The sequence below is a fragment of the Plectropomus leopardus genome, chromosome 10 (assembly GCF_008729295.1).
Source record: "Plectropomus leopardus isolate mb chromosome 10, YSFRI_Pleo_2.0, whole genome shotgun sequence".
Taxonomy (NCBI): Eukaryota; Metazoa; Chordata; class Actinopteri; order Perciformes; family Serranidae; genus Plectropomus; species Plectropomus leopardus.
This window is the reverse complement of record NC_056472.1, coordinates 16,380,627-16,398,326: the sequence shown is the minus strand read 5'-3', so window position 1 is coordinate 16,398,326 and position 17,700 is coordinate 16,380,627. Positions and strand designations below refer to the sequence as shown.

General features: G+C 39.5%; 1 protein-coding gene across 2 annotated transcripts in view; it reads left to right on the top strand.

Moving 5' to 3' along the window:
- The window catches only part of LOC121949109 (coiled-coil domain-containing protein 148-like), a 36,772-nt gene that overhangs the window by 4,885 nt on the left and 14,187 nt on the right, over positions 1–17,700 (top strand). For both annotated transcript variants that reach the window (XM_042494712.1, XM_042494710.1), the window contains exons 3-10: positions 379–500; positions 4,481–4,584; positions 6,301–6,392; positions 6,505–6,656; positions 9,339–9,434; positions 9,610–9,785; positions 10,336–10,474; positions 15,270–15,476. In XM_042494712.1, the coding sequence (XP_042350646.1) occupies positions 379–500; positions 4,481–4,584; positions 6,301–6,392; positions 6,505–6,656; positions 9,339–9,434; positions 9,610–9,785; positions 10,336–10,474; positions 15,270–15,476 (1,088 nt within the window). The remainder of the gene's footprint in view (positions 1–378; positions 501–4,480; positions 4,585–6,300; positions 6,393–6,504; positions 6,657–9,338; positions 9,435–9,609; positions 9,786–10,335; positions 10,475–15,269; positions 15,477–17,700) is intronic.

Here is a 17,700-nt window from a genome sequence, read left to right as displayed (position 1 = left end):
TGTCAGTTGCAGAATTGCTTTTGTTTATTCACCTGCTTGACTCTATGTGTCACAGCTGAACCACTCAAAAAAAAAACATCTGACACAGTTAGTTTGCTCTCTACAACCCCCCCCTCCCCACACACACACACACACACACCACACACACACACACACACACACACACACATATACACACACCTCACCCTCTTGCAGTAATTTCTGAATTACCCATACAATCTATTTGCACTCAAGTGCTGCTCTTCCTCTGCCTTTACCTCTTTTTCATTCTTTGCTGAAGTCAGCATAAAGACTTTACTTCAGACATTAAAAGTGATGAGTTTTTCAACAATTCCAATGATCCTAATTCAGCCATATCATTTGCTTTCATCCATGCAGAAAAACTGACACTGCGGATGAAAAATGGTCTTGGCAGCTCAAAGTACAAACCGGCTGAATACAAAAGACTACAGGCCATTGTTGATGCCAAACGCCTGGAGTCTGATCTAATTGGATTAAAGGTAAATTTTGGGTATCATAAATAATGTGCCTGTGCTTAAAAACAGTGTTATCATAGTATCCATTCCTGTTACATTTAATAATAAGGTGACTCAACAGAAAATGCAGAACAATGTGCAACAACACAATGACAGAATTTTTTATCCCAGAGAGAAAGTCCTCATTACCCACTGCAGGAAGAGCATGAACTGACAAAAAGCTGATTTTAATGTGAGGTGATAAAACAGCATGTGTCCAATCAGGGTAAATAGCACATTTCTTTCCATTTGTCTACCTTTCTGTACTCTCTGTGATACTGTAAAGGGATTTTACTCCATATAAAAGCAGGCATTACATAACCTTTATAGTTTGTCCAACAACATGAAACAGAGCAGTAATATCGCTACTACACACAATAGCTTTGCCAGTTTCATGAATATTCATTTGGCTGCCCAGGGTTTCTATAAAACTGTTTGAAGTTCATAGTCATCCGACTCTGATTGGAGCAAAAAGTTAATGCTAGGGGCAATGGAGATAAGGCTGTTAGACCTGCGGTGTTTTAATTGGTAAACTGTGGTGGAAGCCTTTTAGTATCATTATGGTTGCCTGTGGCTCCTTCAACCAAGCACTCTGCATAACCTAGATAAGGCCGCCTATGTCACCCTGCTGAAAGGCAGGCTTTCTGAGCATCTCCCATTGGTGATGTGACAGGGTAAATAATTGACCAAGAGTTGCCTCGAGCATGGGATCATTTTTGCTCTCCAGGAAAGGACCAGCAGCATTGGTCTGTAGATAATGAAACCTGAACATGTTTGCTTCTTGTTAAGATTTTTTCCTTTGCAGAACTGGACAAAAAATTATAATAAAAAAATGTTCCCCAAATTCTCTGAAAGAGGACCACCCCAACTTTTCATACAGTTACAATAGGCCTTTTCCATGGAATACATTTTGACATGTCACAAGAGGAAAGCACAGGTGTAAATAATGAAATGAATTATGGATTAATTCCATTTAGCTCCTGCAGTTTCAGCATCCTGAGCTGTGAGAGAAATCACACCTTGTTTGAGATAGTGCACTTATTTACAAGGGGTGAGCAGAATACTCAGTTGAAACGAGTATCTGGTAAAGATGAAGCACTTTTTAGGTAGTGTAAGTATGAGTATCATTCAAGTAAAATGTGTCATTAGACATATTTGTGATTAAGGAAAATCCTCATTTAGTTCTTTGTTTCATGTTTTACTCAAAAATTATCTGAAGCTTTATTCTGAGATTTTTCTGTAAATATTTTTCTTGTAAATAATACATTTACATAACATATGACATCTGATCAACCCGTTTTAATGTCAGGCTTAAGACAGCAATCTCAGATTAAACTCAACCCTCTGTAGACCCAAACTCCACCCATTTCAGATCTAAACCTAACCTACTCCTGAGGTAAACTCTGCCTGTTCCAAGTTCGGGATATCGAGACAGATAATTTGGTTGGTCAAACAGATACAGACACAGATACAGATAATGGTGTACTCACTCATCCCTAATATTTACCTGTCTTCATTTTTTTGAGTGTGACAATTTTGAGTAAGAAATGTTTGCTCTATATAGTGTATCCTGAAAAAATCCCACAACTGAACAAAAAATGTAGTGCCCATGGCAGGTACACTACTTTCTGCTACAATTACACAATGCAACATGCAGCTCTCTATAGGTGTGAAATCAACAGTCGGATGACACCACACCTAACTAAAATTGAGGCAGCATAGTATTGTGATTTTTTTTTTTATTTAATTTATTTATTTTTGTGTGTGTGGCAATATCGTATTAATGCAGGGATGTCAAGTATCAGTTTTTTCAGTCTTGTAAATTGATAATATTACAAATATGAATTAAACTTATGGTAGCCTAGTAGAATAATAAAATCAGTTGGTCTTTCATTCCAGTAATTTGCTGTAATAAATATGAGTGAAGTGAGATGAAAAGACCAAAAACTTTATCATATTAGACAAAACAAAAGAAGGTAGAAGGTAGATTTATTGGTCATTTTTTAATCAAAGTTTAAAATAGATGCTGAAAGGTTTCTGTTAGCAGCTGAAAAAAAGTAGTAAATCACAATGTTATCGCAGTGCTCATCATATCGCAACACATTTAAAATAGCAATGATATTGTATCCTGACTCAAGTATCTTGATGATATCTTATTTTCGGGCCTCTGTAGATTTCCACCCCTGTCAGTGATGACGCAAAACAATCTGATGTTGACACTAATCTCAGTGTACTGCTTTCTATAGAATAAACTTCTGACTATCATCTTCCCTATAATACGTCCATGCTGACTATAACACAGGGAGCAGTAAATGAATGAGAATAGACAATAGAATGAAGCTATCATTAACGTTTCTAGTAATATCCATTGTTTTCCTGATAGGAGCCAAAATGTCTGCTGGGAAAAAAAGGATAAAATAAGAAATGTGTAAACACAATCTATTTTGACATAAGAGCAATGCATTTATACATTATCTCCATAGTCAAGCACAGACATATTTTTTTACTTTATTAAAGTATTTTGGCTAGCAGAGAAACACTGTAATTTATTGCCATGAAAATGCGTTTGGAACTTTTCAACTCTGCATTTTCAATTTGGGAGCCCTGTGCTGAAATGTTATTTCAGGGATCTGAAAAATACCATCTACTTTGTTCATGAAAGTCAAGGTTGTGATTGACTCATAAGGAATAATCCTAGTAAATCAAACTGTAAATCTGCAAGCGCCTGATTAAGAGATGACACATAACACTTTGCAAAGATATAAATACAAGAAATGGAGGCATAGATTGTCTCTAAATCAGAATGACACTAATGATAAATAAGTAATGCGCACTAAAACAGTGGAAATGGGAATCTGACTGGACAGTCTGTGGTTTAATAGTTAATATAAGATCGATAAAGGTGGATATTCAACGGAATAGGTTTATTCGGCAATGAGACTAGAAATTGGCTGATGTAGGTTTAGCTCCAGGCACAGTTTTTAGAGTCCAGCTGTGCTTATTAGACAGCCAATGCATATTAAGATCACCTGTGACACATGGCCTGGAGGGGGCACAGGATGACCTCAATTTGGCCTTTTTCTCCTCAATTTGGCCTTTTCTTTCAGAGCAGCTAGTTTCATATTGAATACTGTACATTCCAATAACTGTTGAATGGACGTCAGCCTGAGGGTAAATATATATCGTCGAACAACAACAGCAGCAGCACTTGACTCACAAATAGACAATCACAACAACATGATTCAACACCATGACTTTTGGTTTCCTTGTTATATGATATAGATTGTATCCACATATTAGTTATCTGAGATATTCTTTTGTACAATTATCTGAGCCAGTGGCCTGTGTATAAAAACACTGATACAAGACAATGAATCGCTGCACGGAGCGCTCTGAAGGAGGGCCTTGTTCTTCCATGATGAACAAAGAAAACAAATAAGAGTAGATTAAGACTTCTACCTCCCCCTTCTCTCCACATGCCTCATGCATGTCACGCATGTCTCTACTTGATTATTTTAATTTGCCGCTGTTTATTTTACTTTCATGCTTTAACAGTGATACTGTTTTGCTTGAATTACCTGCGTTTATGAGCCTCTCACAGACACAATAATGGTATAAAGGCTGAGGAAAATGGCTGTACAAACATGTCCTTCACGTACAGAGAGGAAGGGAACATATTCTTGTCTGTAGTATACAAAAATGATCTATTTTATGTTTCACCATCCTTGCAACATCATGATTTATGCACTTTAAAGTTGTTACACGTTTCCACTGTTGTAAAATGGTCTAGATAATTGATGCATTAAAGCAACCCAGAATCAGGTCTGTCCAGATGAAGTCAATTACTTGTAGGAGGAAATAAATGTCATGGCTAAAGTGTATTTAAATGCAAAGACTCTGGCGATTTGTTTGCTTATTACACTAACAGGGCTGATTCCCGCTGTGCATTAAACATTGTCTTGTAGGTTCAGAGGACTCGTCATGCAGCCAAGGTGACTAAGGAGAGCTCCATATTACGGAAGCACAGACAGGTGTGGAGCAGAGAGTGCCCCAGGCTGCAAAAGGCTGAGTAAGAGCCCCCTATTACTCCCTGTCATTATCTGCTGCAGTTTTCTGGATCTGCTATTACCCCCCGCAACCGCTCCACTTAAGCTCCATTGAGCTCAGATAGGACCCTGCGTTAAAAAATAGGGTGTGGGGGGGGGGGGCAAAGAAAAAAATGCATCAGCAAGAAAACAAGTAGAGAAGAGGAGGAAGATTTAAGCTGATTTTCTCACGGCGATGACATTGTATTAAAAGGTGAGAAACAGAGAGAAGTGAGGGCTTTGAACTGTGTGGGGGGACAGAGGAATAAGCTGAATGGAGAAACACTCTCCCTCTGCGTGCTGAGGCAAAAGTGTGGGGCTGGGGCCCCAGCGGTGTCATGCCTTGTGAAGTGAGAAGGGCAGCACTAGCTCTGGGGTGCAGCTTGTTTGGCTGCGTAATGACTGTGTCTGAGCCACCCAAGGTTAATGATGTACACAAGCGTGAGCCTCAGTAATGAGCCGAGTCATAAAGATGTGCCACTGCTTGCAACTCTCTACGCATATATCTAGTTAAAATACCACGGGATTCAAAAGCCACCTTGTCATATGGTACAACAGGCAAGTATATCTCTATGGTTACTACCTTTTTTCACAATCGTGTCAGCCTCTGAGCCAGTTAGTAAGAAATAAACAATCACTGTAACATCCTCCGTAGGCCTGTTTCTGTGATGCTGCCCACAGCAACAAGACATATTTTCCGCAATGTTTGGAAAGACTCTTTCAGTCAAGTGTGAGATAATGTGTGATAGTCAGAGGCAAACTTAGATCTGGTCCCATCACACCGCCATATCTCTATCCATATAAAATGAGTCATACTTGTATGCAGTGGTGGAAAGCAGCTTCTTACATTCATGTAAGTACCTTACTTAGGTACAAGTTTCAGGCACCAGCACTTTATTCGCATTATTCAGTTTTAAAAAACTGTTCACCCAAAAAATCCAAAATGTGTTTTTCCTCTTACCTGTAGTGCTATTTATTATTATAGGATCATTTTTGTTTGTGTTGCATTTTGTTGAGTGTTGGCGATATCGGCCATAGAGATGTCTGCTTTCTCTTCCGTGTAGGGAACTAAATGGCACTCAACTTTTGTTGCTCAAAGCAAGAAAAAAACATATAAATAAGACAATAGCAATGTCTCTCACCAGAAATCATGACCTGGTTACTTAAGATAATCCACAGACCTTGCTGTGAGCAGTTTGTGTAATGTTATAGCAAGTTAAGTGGTGCTAGGTGAGCTATCATAATGTACGCCTAGGCCTACTTCCTTACAGTTGAAAGGTTTCATGAAGAAGCTATTTTCTTGCCTAAACTGATAAACTGCACTGCAGGTGAGAGGAAAAATATGTAGTTTTGATATTGGGATAAACTGTCCCTTTAATGTGCCTGTGCAGTTCTATTTCAATGCATTCATTTCACAGATTAGTTAGTTTGTATAATCTGATTATCTACACAAAATACTTTTGGCACTGTCAGTGTATTCTCATGCTAATATTTATCTACTTTTCAAATTAAATTTGAAGGCAGACTACAGATTACTATACTTCCACTGCTGGTTGTATGTACTCAGTAAGAAGAAGGTTTGGTGAACTCATAACTGCATTGTATATCTTGGTTGCTAATGTTAGTTTAGCAATACTCATAGGGTTGATTAACTAATGCAGTTGTAATTAACACGGCTTTCTGTTTCTCTCATGAAACAGGGACACAGCTGAGAAAGACGTCAATGATTTTCTGAAACAGATCAGGCCAAATGGTAGAACAGATACTGCCATCTTCTGTCTTCAAGATTATGGTAAACATCACTAACATTTTATAATACCATTAGTGACTGTATCTCCACCAGTCTCTGCTGTTTACAAGAACTACAGTAATATGTGTCCTTGTATGTATGTGTTGGGGTTTAGGGCTGCTCTTAGAGAGGGAGCGGGAGGCATTCAGGAAAGCCACAGTGGAGCCTGTTCATCAGCTCAGGGATGACCTGCGCTTCAGACTGGGTGAAGTACAAAATCAGCAAGTCACTGTCCATCGATCAAACTGGGAACAAGTAATACAGCAGGTATCTGTGAGATATGAAATAAAGTTGTGTCCACAGTGACTTTGATAAATGAGTTTAATGTGAAGAAAGGTAGCAGAAAGGCAAGATTCTAAAGCTATAAAGAGTTATGATCCCTTTTGCTACACCTGGTTTAAGAATTTAAATGGTTTAGTTTTAGAATACTTGCATCTTAGAGCTCAAGTCCCTAGCTGTTAGTGAGACATTTGGGAATAAAGCCCTCAGTGATGAATCTTAGCTGTGCTCACTCTCTCTGCAGGTACCAAAACAATCTGTTCTGCACATCCAACAGAGGTTTAAACTCTACTGCTTGTTCACACAATGATCCCACCTCGCGCACAGAGTCGTATTCACTGTTCATGAATCTCTTGTTTGTTAGATGTCCACAGTCCTTAAGTCACCAAGTCTGCTTTTGACTCACAGAGGCTTTTTGCAAGCCCTAGAGATGAATGGTGAGATTAAGGAATAAGCAGGGGTCTTTAAAGACAGACTATACTTGGAATGAACCGTCTGCTAGCCATTTTGTCTCCTCTGTGCAGCTCACTCATGCTTATTTCGTTCCCATGACCCCCTCTAGTCTTGCTGGCCCACAGCCTCTAGCCACCTGATTGCATAGGCACAATGGGACAAACCCCCTGCCCACACACACATGCAGCCACAGTGCCTTTGCTCTATGTCTTTTTTTCATGTCTTTTGTCTGCTTTTTCTATTTCTTATTTCATCAGGTTACTGTTGACTCACAACAATCAGAGAGATCCTTTTATCCTTCTCAGGTGCTATATAATTATACTTCCATCTGCCAGTGTTTTAAATCTGTCTGTGTAGCTGTTTATGTTTTGTGTCTTGTTTTGTTGATTGCTTCTGTTTTTATGTAGTAATGTAATATGATTCTGTCTTTTATGTGCTGCAGAAAAGAAACTTGCTTTAAACCAGTTTTAACTGAGCCAGGGCAGTTTAACTGTTACACATTTAATGTTGCTTTTAATGTTTTCTTAAATGAATGAAAACCAAAGACTCTGCAGAAAACATGCATCACATTAAGTGCTAATAAATAAAAAGGCAATTAAAAGGCAGTAAGAGTGAAATTTACTGTATGCCATGTTACTGGCTGTTGAAGATTTGATGAATGAATCTTTTGACACCATACATTATCATTCTACAGATTTGAGAGTGAGGTTAAGGCTGAAACTATCAATATATCAATCAGAAGTATTTCTCCTTATGCTGTGTTCAGACTATGAGAGACACAGCAACAGTCTACAAGTCATTTTCGATGGAAGATGGTGACATGAAGCTAGACAGTGACACCAGACACTTGTCACTGCTGACAGGCGTGACGCTCCACAAATCAAAGTTGAGCTGATGTCAACTTTTTTTGGCACTCCAATGAGCTGTGGTACTGTGTTATTTAGCTAAGTTAGATGCTGCTATGCTAGTTTCATGTGCATTGCAGTGCACACAGTGATGCAATACAGCAGAAAAATGTTAAAATGTGGCTCATACACTGATCATAAGAGTATTTCTTTTTTTTTTTTGACCAGGTTTAAATTTCAGATGACATTTATCTGAGGTGCTTTGAGGCAAGTAGCAGACACACACACAAGCCTGTGACGACATAACTATGTTTATGAACGTCTGAGCAACACTTCAACAGCGACTCTGCGATAACATAGCTGGTGGTCATGTTGCTGTGTTGTCTCTCGTAGTGTGAAAACAACATTGAGTCATTTTGTGCAAGTTAGTAAATAGATAAACAAAGATAACACTTGTCAATCGATCCATCCATCATCCTATTTTCACTATTACTTTTACCTTTATATTACTGATGTATGGTATGTTTTGTGAATTTACAGAATGGGTCCCCAACTTTATCATGCATTAATCCCATCTATGTCCATAACACCTGCATGTATAAAAAGTCCATGACTTATTGTGCAACATAATAGTAGAGCTGGGCAATGTGGTTGAAAAAAATAAAATTTCAATATTTTTAAGCTTTGCACTGCACCATACTGCAAAGTTGTCAGTAATCAGAACGTGGAGCACATCTGTGAATGTATTGTTTTTTTTTCCCTGCTTCCTTTCGTCTGTAAATTGCTACAACAAAATACTTGTATTTATAAAAATGGAAATACTCCCATTTTAATTGTAATGTCTGTGTTCCCTTTCTGAGATGGAGAAACAGGCCTAATTATTTGATAAGCATCGTCTCATTTCTAACTAGCTGTTTTCCTCCTTCTGATATCTAGCATCTTGGGAAATAAGCAGTTACTGATTACTTGCTATTACCGAATCATTCTGATGATAAATGTTTTTGAATCTAGACGTCTGAGAGAACAGAGGGGACCTCAGTTCAACTAGTACTGCTGATGGGAGCAGACGTAGCATAACGAAAGGGAAAAAATGTTTGAGCTGATAGCTGTGATCTCTTGACTCGCCTCCCCAGTCACAACTTTGTTTAAGCTGTAAGAAGTAGAAGGGAGTTTTTTTCTCAAAGCATTATTGATATAAGAGGAATTCTTGGAGGCAAGACGTGGAACAATTTAGTCCATTTGATAGTAAGGTGGCAGTTCATACTTGCCAGTTTGATTTCCCTGGACAAAAGCAGGTCATACTGTGCTATCATGCTTGTTTTCTAAGCCTGTATTTAAGACAATGTCTTCTTTTTTATCCTTAAATCACCAGATCAACTTTGTGAAAAACCAGCAAGATGACATAACTGCGAAACTTCATGCAGAGTACCTGGTTGTGGAGGAGGAAATCATTGCCCTTGGTTTAGAGGTAAGTTTCTTGCTGTAGGTTATAGACATCCTCCTTGTGTTTTGAAAAATCAATTTCCACTCTGTATTAAAGCGATAATATGATCTTTAGAAGTGAGCGCTTCAGTGCATCACCAAAGCAAATATCTAAACATTTTAATGTATTTCCTAAATATGGTCCTAATGTCCTTCCACAGAAATATCTTACTTCAGATGATGTGGCAAACATAGAAATAATTCCAGAGGAGGTTTTGGATTCAGACTGCCCTTACCCAGAGCTGAAGGAATCCCTGATCCAGGCCTTCCACTCCCTGTCGGAAAGGTGCAAGTGCAGCCTACAGAGTCTCCAAGATCAATTGCAAAGAACGGACAGGTATGGCCTGAGGACAAATGAAGTTCAGCTTAGCTTCTTTTTCATAATTCTAAGTGCTTACACTTCGATTGAATGAGAAAATTGTAGTGATTTTTGCAGCTGATCTGGAGTACATATACGACGATACTCCCTTTAATATCTCACTCAGTGTTCATAGAAATAGGCTTTTAATGATTCTCAGCCATCCTTTTTGATAAATACAGGTATAGGCAGAGTGTAGCTGGGCAGATCATGATGAAAGATTAAAAACTCAGCAGGACATCAACGGCATATAGAGGCACAGCCGCTTCACTCCCCTGGAGGCTGACTGTATCAATGTCTCTTGATTCTTATTTCCATATGATCTGTGTCTATATAGCACTGTCACAGTCTTTGTGTGACAGTTCAGCTCAGTGTGGTATAAGCACTGGCAGCTTCTATGAGTAATTTGCAATTTATCAATATGTACCCTTAAGAGCTGAACTAAAATGGAGGAAAGGGAAGATATAATGTCATGGTATTATTTATTTTGCTCTATGATCATGTGTTTTCTTGGCTGAAATCTGTTCAGGTTCTGTGGCTGGTGTGCCGACGACCACCAACGTTTCCAGTTCACTTTGTCTCAGTACACTCCCAGCATACCCAACCACAGAGCACTCTACATGGACATGCTGCAAAGAATCTTCCCTGAGAAATCTCGACTAGAGCTGGTCAGTACTTTGAAAATAAAGTAACAAAATATGTTGAAGAAAAGAAAATTGATTAAATGCATATTAAATTGATCAAATAAGTTTATCAAATGGAAGAGTTACAATTCATGTTAAGTAAAACCACAGGCATGCATGCAGGGTTCTGTGTTGACCTGGAACATTGTACATTTGATTTTCTCCATATCGCCCAACTCTAAATAATCATTTTTCTTGGGAAGTTTACTAAGAGAATTTCTCTCTTTTTCAATCCTGTTTACATTGTAGCCCCTCTCCCACTGCACAAAAAAACACTAGACCACACAAACATCTGGCTTTTGTATGTATTAGGAAAGGTTAGAATTTGCATTCACATCTGGGTCAAATGACTCTGCAGGAGTGATGGAAATATAACACCTGGGTGAACGTGCAAATTTTAGCCTCTTTGACAGTGAGATGCAATGACGCACCACCACCACAAAATACCTTTTTACTCCGCCCAAGCAGTGCTCAAACATTGTTCCAAATTATACCCCTTTCCTACCAAAATTAGCATGTGCACGCAGGTTTTTCATGCATAGATAAACCCACTAACAAAAGGCCATAGACTGCTTTCCCATTGCCAGAGGAGCAAAGCTTGTACACGGCTCTACAGCAGATGAGTGTGCCTTTTGTGTGTGTGTGTGGGGGAGTTTGTGTTGGTGTGCCTGTGCAACGTCATGGATGGACCAGGTCGCAGGTAAACAGTGGAGAGAAAAATCTTGGCACTATTGCCCACTGCCCTTATTAATTTTTCTCTCTGCACACAAACCACACACACATAGCACATGCCCACTTTCATAGATGGACACACACACACATTCATGTACTGTATTGACTCCCTTCCACTCACACCCATCTCTGAAACTGTAACTCCCTTCCCCGGTCTGAAGCCTCCCTGCAGTGTGCGTCCCCTGCTCCCTGATCAATGTAGCACTGCAGCCTTAGCCAAGCAGAGAGACACTCAGATAAGCCAGGACAATGAGCTGCTCAGCACGCTGCAGGATGTACCATGTCACCCACTGTGGACAGCTCGCTCACGCCACCGCCTAGCATTGCCATGACAACCGCCAGCCGCGCTCTCCTCCCTCACCCGCACCCAGAGACCTGTCCTCATATCAGTTCCAGCTGGGTGCTGCATTTAGAGCTGTGATTGTTGAGCCTTTGGGGGGGTTTGTAAGAAGGAGAGATGTGTCTCTCAACTGTCTTCCTCTGCACTTTTCACTTCCTCAGAAACAGACCCAGAGTTGGTTGATGTAGTGCTTACACCACCTAATTCAGCTATTAGTCATAATTAAGCTGGCTTGCGTGCAGTGGATAATCAGTGTGAACTACAGATTGAGTTGCTGAAACCCCACTGATTAAGTGCATGAATGCTATCCTGATATCAGTGTTTGGGAAAAAGAAAAAAGTTGATTTTATGCATGCTCTCTTGGCGTTTTCTGTAAATGAACAAGTGTGGCATTGATTAGTATCCAGTAAGCTCAAAGGATGGTCCCCAAGTTGAAGTGAGCTCTGCATCTGTATATTTTTGGCTTCATTAGTAATTAAGTGGAAAAATAAGGATCCTGTCTGTTAAGCAGCAGTCTGCTTCAGGCAGATATTTCCCTTGTATTGGTTGAGGGAAAAATGATTCCCATTGCTTTTACAGACATATGGGTTGATTAGAAATTCTATAGTTAGCACTTTGATTACAGATGTTGTTTCTGTGAACGTCTTAGCCCTTCTTTTTTTTCACCCCAGAGCATTGAATGCTGCTCCTGTTTGAGCCTTGATATTTTCCTCACCTGCCATTTACTTCCATTTGCGTGCAATCATTTCAAGATGAAAGCATCCTTTTCTGTCCCTTCTGTGAGTCTTATTTAAATTCTAATGCACGATACAGCAGCTCTGTTTTATAGCCAGATAGCAGGTGAGACATATTACCACAGTTAAAGGGTTTGTGCAGTGTAACAATTTAAGAGCGTTGGTGATAAATTAGCTCCCATATCTCTTCAAATTGCTCGCGGTATCCGCTGTTTGGAATATTCTCTCTTTCTGCAAGGGTTAGATTGGGAAGAATAGTTTGAGAGAACCGTTTTTAGGAATTTTACTTTAAAAATGTGAGTTTTGTGAGATTTAAGTTTCTCCTCTTTGAACTCGCAGAGAAATATCCAAAGGAAAATTGAGCAGTAGCAGAGGGTTTAGAGAGTTACATTAGTGGCATTTCCTCACTTATCTCTCTTGATCCCAACATAAAATATGTTCTTACAGCCAAGGCCGCAGGTTTTTGTTTTTAACACAGGGGGAGGACACAAATGAAACAGGGGGGGTGGGGTGCCTTCCTTTATGAAATTTTGAGCATCAGAAACTTAATTTCCAGCATTATGGTGAATTTTATGCATCAAATTTGTGCCTTTTCTGCAGCAATTTATGGTGGAAATGTATTTAATTTCATCAAAGTAAAAATCCTCTATTGGCCTTGGAACCCAAGCATATTGGTGTGATTTCTTTCTAAAACATGAAAAAAAGGCAATGAGCAACTCAGAAGAAATTTTAAAAAATCATTTTCAAAAATCTTGGGCAAAAAGCTATATTATAGCTTATTATAATTCTAAGAATGTTTTCCAGGTCATTTATTTATTAGTTTAACTTTTGTTTACCTTATCTTTGTGATTGTGTGTGTGTGTGTGTGTGTGTGTGTGTGTGTGTGTGTATTTCTTTTTTTTTTTTTTTTTTTTTTTTTTACTAATTTTCAGGTAATTTTCTTGTTTTCTTGTGCTATTTACCAATTTATGTTAATTTGGGGGTAATTTCTTTCATTGCTCATTTTCTTTTCCCATGTTTTTGGGAGAAATTAAGCTAATTTCTCAGGTTTCAAAGGGTTACATGCTTTAATTGGGTGGGGAGTGAGGGTGGGAATATATTCCTTGCATCTCTTGCCTCTCCTCTCTCCTGCATCACCTTCATCCACTGCGTACCTTGCGTCCCCTATGCCAACTGCATCCCTTCAAAATCTGCACCTATATGTTTATGGCAGTTTTCTGACCTCTAACTACAATCCATGTGCATATCAATATCTCTTTATACTGGATATGTTTTCGCTGTTCCTTTTGTTGACCTTAAGTTGAACTAGTCCCTCCTGCAGTTTCCAACAAGCTTAGAGAGGACATCCCCCTCTGCTGGATGGGGCTCTTTATTGTCTATTATGCCTCCCTCTTTGATGTCCTCTCATAACTATTTGAAGGCCAACAGAGTGCCAGCAGGATTTCATAGTAATGTACTCATAATGTTCCAAGGAAATAGTGGAAATAATTCATACTTCTTACCTTTTCTGACTCTGTCTGGGCAGCCAGCTTTATTTTGTCCTTTGTGTGTCTCACTCCTCATGGAGACAGCACTCCGCAAAGGCAGTGTGGATGTAGCAGCTAAACTAAATGTCGTGCCACTTTATGAGTGCACTGCAGACACAGTGCGGAGGATGGTTCCACATGCATACTATGTCTTATTGTGTTGTTTAAAGCATAATTCGCATGACAAGTGTGAACACGCGAGCATGTAAGCATACACATTACTGTGTTCATACTCACTTATAGCAACACAAGACAGGCAAGGGTAGTGAAGGAGAGGGCAAGAGAAAGTGACGAACAGAGGGTGGATCTTCCTCAAGTTCTAAAGTTGTGCATTAATAAACAGGATTTGCTCGACTGCCTCTGGCGCTTCTGTTCCGTTGGCAGGTCTGTCAGCTCACTCATTTTCAATAAAACCAGTCAGCCGTCTAATGCCTTCCCACCGTCAGTTAGCCGCTATTAGCCCATAGATGAATATCATTCCCTCTGTTCCAATGAAGCAGCCAAGTGATGCAGCCTCTGTGAGTACTGACACAATGATGAATAGCTACAGGCAGCCCTCACACAGAAAGGAACTGTTTTCCTTCAGGACATTTCACAGACAGGAGAGAGGGACCATTTTATACACCAAGCAGAGCCAGATCTGACATCGAGTTTTCCCCATGGTCCTGCTGCCATTATTATAGACAGTATATCATGTAAGGGTGTTTGTGGATTTCTGTTTGCGTGTCATCAATTTTGCACAACACGGTGTATTATACAGCAGTGTTGCCCTTTTGAGCTGCAGTGCTACAATCTTGCACACTTATTTCTTCAGATTCATCCATCAATTTTTGCTTCAGGTAATGATTAAGGCATCTATTGACAGATATGGTACATTCTATTCATAACTATATTTGCATTAGTTTATAATCACCTGAAATTGAGAATCTTGTTTTACCTTAGAATGAGACCTTTACGTTTACGTATGAAGCAGGTCCTCTCCCACGGAGTCTGCCGTGTGGTTCTACAGTAGCTCAAAACGAACAAACCAAACACTGGCTCTACCAAGGCCCTTTGTGTTTTCACATAGGCCACTGTGGCTCTACATGCTACATGCATACAACAACCCAATTTTACGTATTTGACATTATGCAAAAGTAAAACATCTAAATTCTAAGTAAAATGAAATATAAATTCTGTGACTGAGCACCAGTCTTATGTGAGGTCAGAGTTAAAAGGGATGACATATAGTTTGGAAGTATCTGTTTTAAAGCTTTATAGATGAATAAAAAACAACCTTTTGGTAAAGATGGTAGTGGTGGGTCTTTTTGGGATCACAGGTTGTGAACTCTACTGCTTATTACTTATATACAATTAATGAGCTTGATCAAGGAAGACATTCAGTTTTTGCCTCCGTGTCACCTCATTTCATGTGCAAACACCCTCTCATTGCATGTTGTTTCTTCCAGATGGAGCATGAACGTGTGTGGGACTGGCAGCGCTTCACCCAGGCACAGCTGAGAGTGGTGACCCAACAGTGTCAGCGGGACCAGGAAGAGCTGCTGGCAAGAGCCCTGGTCACCCTGCAGGAGGCGAGACATGCCCACCAGGAGGAGCTGGAGCTCCACAGAGTCCACCAGCACCAGCAGGACATCTGCTCGCATCTCAGAGAGAAGGTTAGTGTCTGGCATACCTTCACACCGGGAGCTGTCACATTTAAGGAACATTTCCAGCTTTATGAGACGGCACTTTTTATGTTAGCAATTATACAGTTCTGTGCCTACAAACCCGTAGTTAATCCCTTCAGAAAGTGGATGTATAACTTTAATATTATACTTCTACAGCTTACACAGTAGGAGCTCTCTGTGGTGTGCTTCTCAGGCACACTCACTTACATCTGCTGGTGTTTTGGGCAGAATTCAGCTGGCTTTCAGTATATATTAAGCATGATATCCTTTTCCAGCTTTCACATGTGTAGATGTGAGGGAGCAGACAGTCTGACTGCCTTCTTGTGTACAGTATATGTGCTGACGAGGCTGCATATCACGCCAGGCTGCCTGACAGCATCTCTCGCTTTAGCTGCCACTTGGGATGGGCTGTGAATGCAAACAAGCTAATAAGGATGGTCTTGCAAACATGATGTTGCTGTCTCTGAGGGGTTCTAGTTTACATTCACACAACAAACAAGTTACTCATGTGAACAAATCCATGTGTTGTTGATGCAGTGCTGTACAAATTGAATTTGCTTTGCCTGCCAGTTTAAAGAAAATGGTGCTGATGTCCTGTGGCTGATTAGATAAAAAGAGTCTCTGATGTAGGAAGGGAGGGTTGCTGTGGGCCATCATCACTGAGTCTAGTTTTGTCAACAACAGGACTTAAAGCTAAAGTGGGGGCAACACGCTGGTTAATCTTTTTTTTACAGGAATGAAGGTCCTAGGTTGGCTTCCTTGAGACCCGTGGAGTTTGAATGTGCTCACTACCTTTGCATCAATTACTAATATCTCTTTTTAATTGCTTTGGAAACCAAAAATCTCAGATTTACTCTTTTGTGGATATGTAACAAGCTCTTTGCAGATACCCGCCCATTTAGCTCCCAATTTTTAGATTAAAAAACAGTAACTATAAAGGAATTTGTGTATATGCATTTATGCAGTTTACTCAGGGACATAATCACCTAGTTAACATTCAGGGGGGCGGGGGGCATTTTCAGCCTACACCTTCTGCTACCCAACCCTGCAGGGGGTCAAGGAATTCCCCTCAGGATACATTTTTAGAGGCTTAACAGCTAAAATGCCAATTTTAAAACATTTTGAAACAAAAATCTTAGATCAGGGGTTCTCAAAGTTTTTACCATTTTTAATAGCCAGTACATAAAGGGGTTGAAAAGGTGCTCACACTGACTTTTATTGACATTTTCTATGGCATCCTACTCTATGTTTTTTTGACTGACTTTTTATGACATACTTTGACATTTTAAACATCTTTATAACACATTATACTATGACTTTAAATGACATTTGTCAACATTGTAGTGACATAATATTTTATGATTTTTGTTGTGATATTGTCATGGCATAGTAACACTTTACAAAAAAAATAATGATTGAAAGTGTTATAGCCTATATAACAATCATATTACATTATAATTTTCCACAGAGAGATGGTACAGCACATTTACATTGTTTGTACCAATCACCAGCAGTTAAGCAAGGGCTTCTGCAGGGGTACAGGCAACACCATTTGCAGTACTGCTGTACACTGTAATACTAGACACAGTAATAATAAGAATAATAAAAGCTGTAATAGTTGTACGTTTGTTAAGTTTATTCAGGATTATGGTTAAGGTCGCTAAAAATTATTATGGACACCGGTGCATGGTTTCCTGTCGAAGCATAGCAATTTTTTTTCATTATATATATTTTTATCAGTATAGTGGGAGGACATTTTGTGCATATTTGAATATTGGGGGAATGTGTCATTACAGGTAGGCAATTACCATATATTCCACTGTAAGTGAAGAACATTCATGGAGGGTCAAGCCAGGTATGTTGTAAACTGGCAAAACAACAATCTGCAGGGATATTTGCTGAGGTCCCCATGCTGGGACAATGGGAAAACAACAAAGTATATGACCTTTCCTGTACCACTCACTTTGTACGATAGTTTATTTTTCACATCTGTGTCACACTTACAGAATTTTCCCTATTTAGACTTTGTCCCCATCGTTTAATTTTCATGCAAGGATGCAAAAGGCTTAAAAACTGGCTCTTCATTTCACAAGCTGCACCTAAACTGTGCAACTTGTAAACATAACCAGCACTCTCATCTCTTGACACTAAAATTTCAAGACAGTTTCAAAAGAGGCTGACAATTGTTTTTTTTTTTCAAATGCTTCCTGTC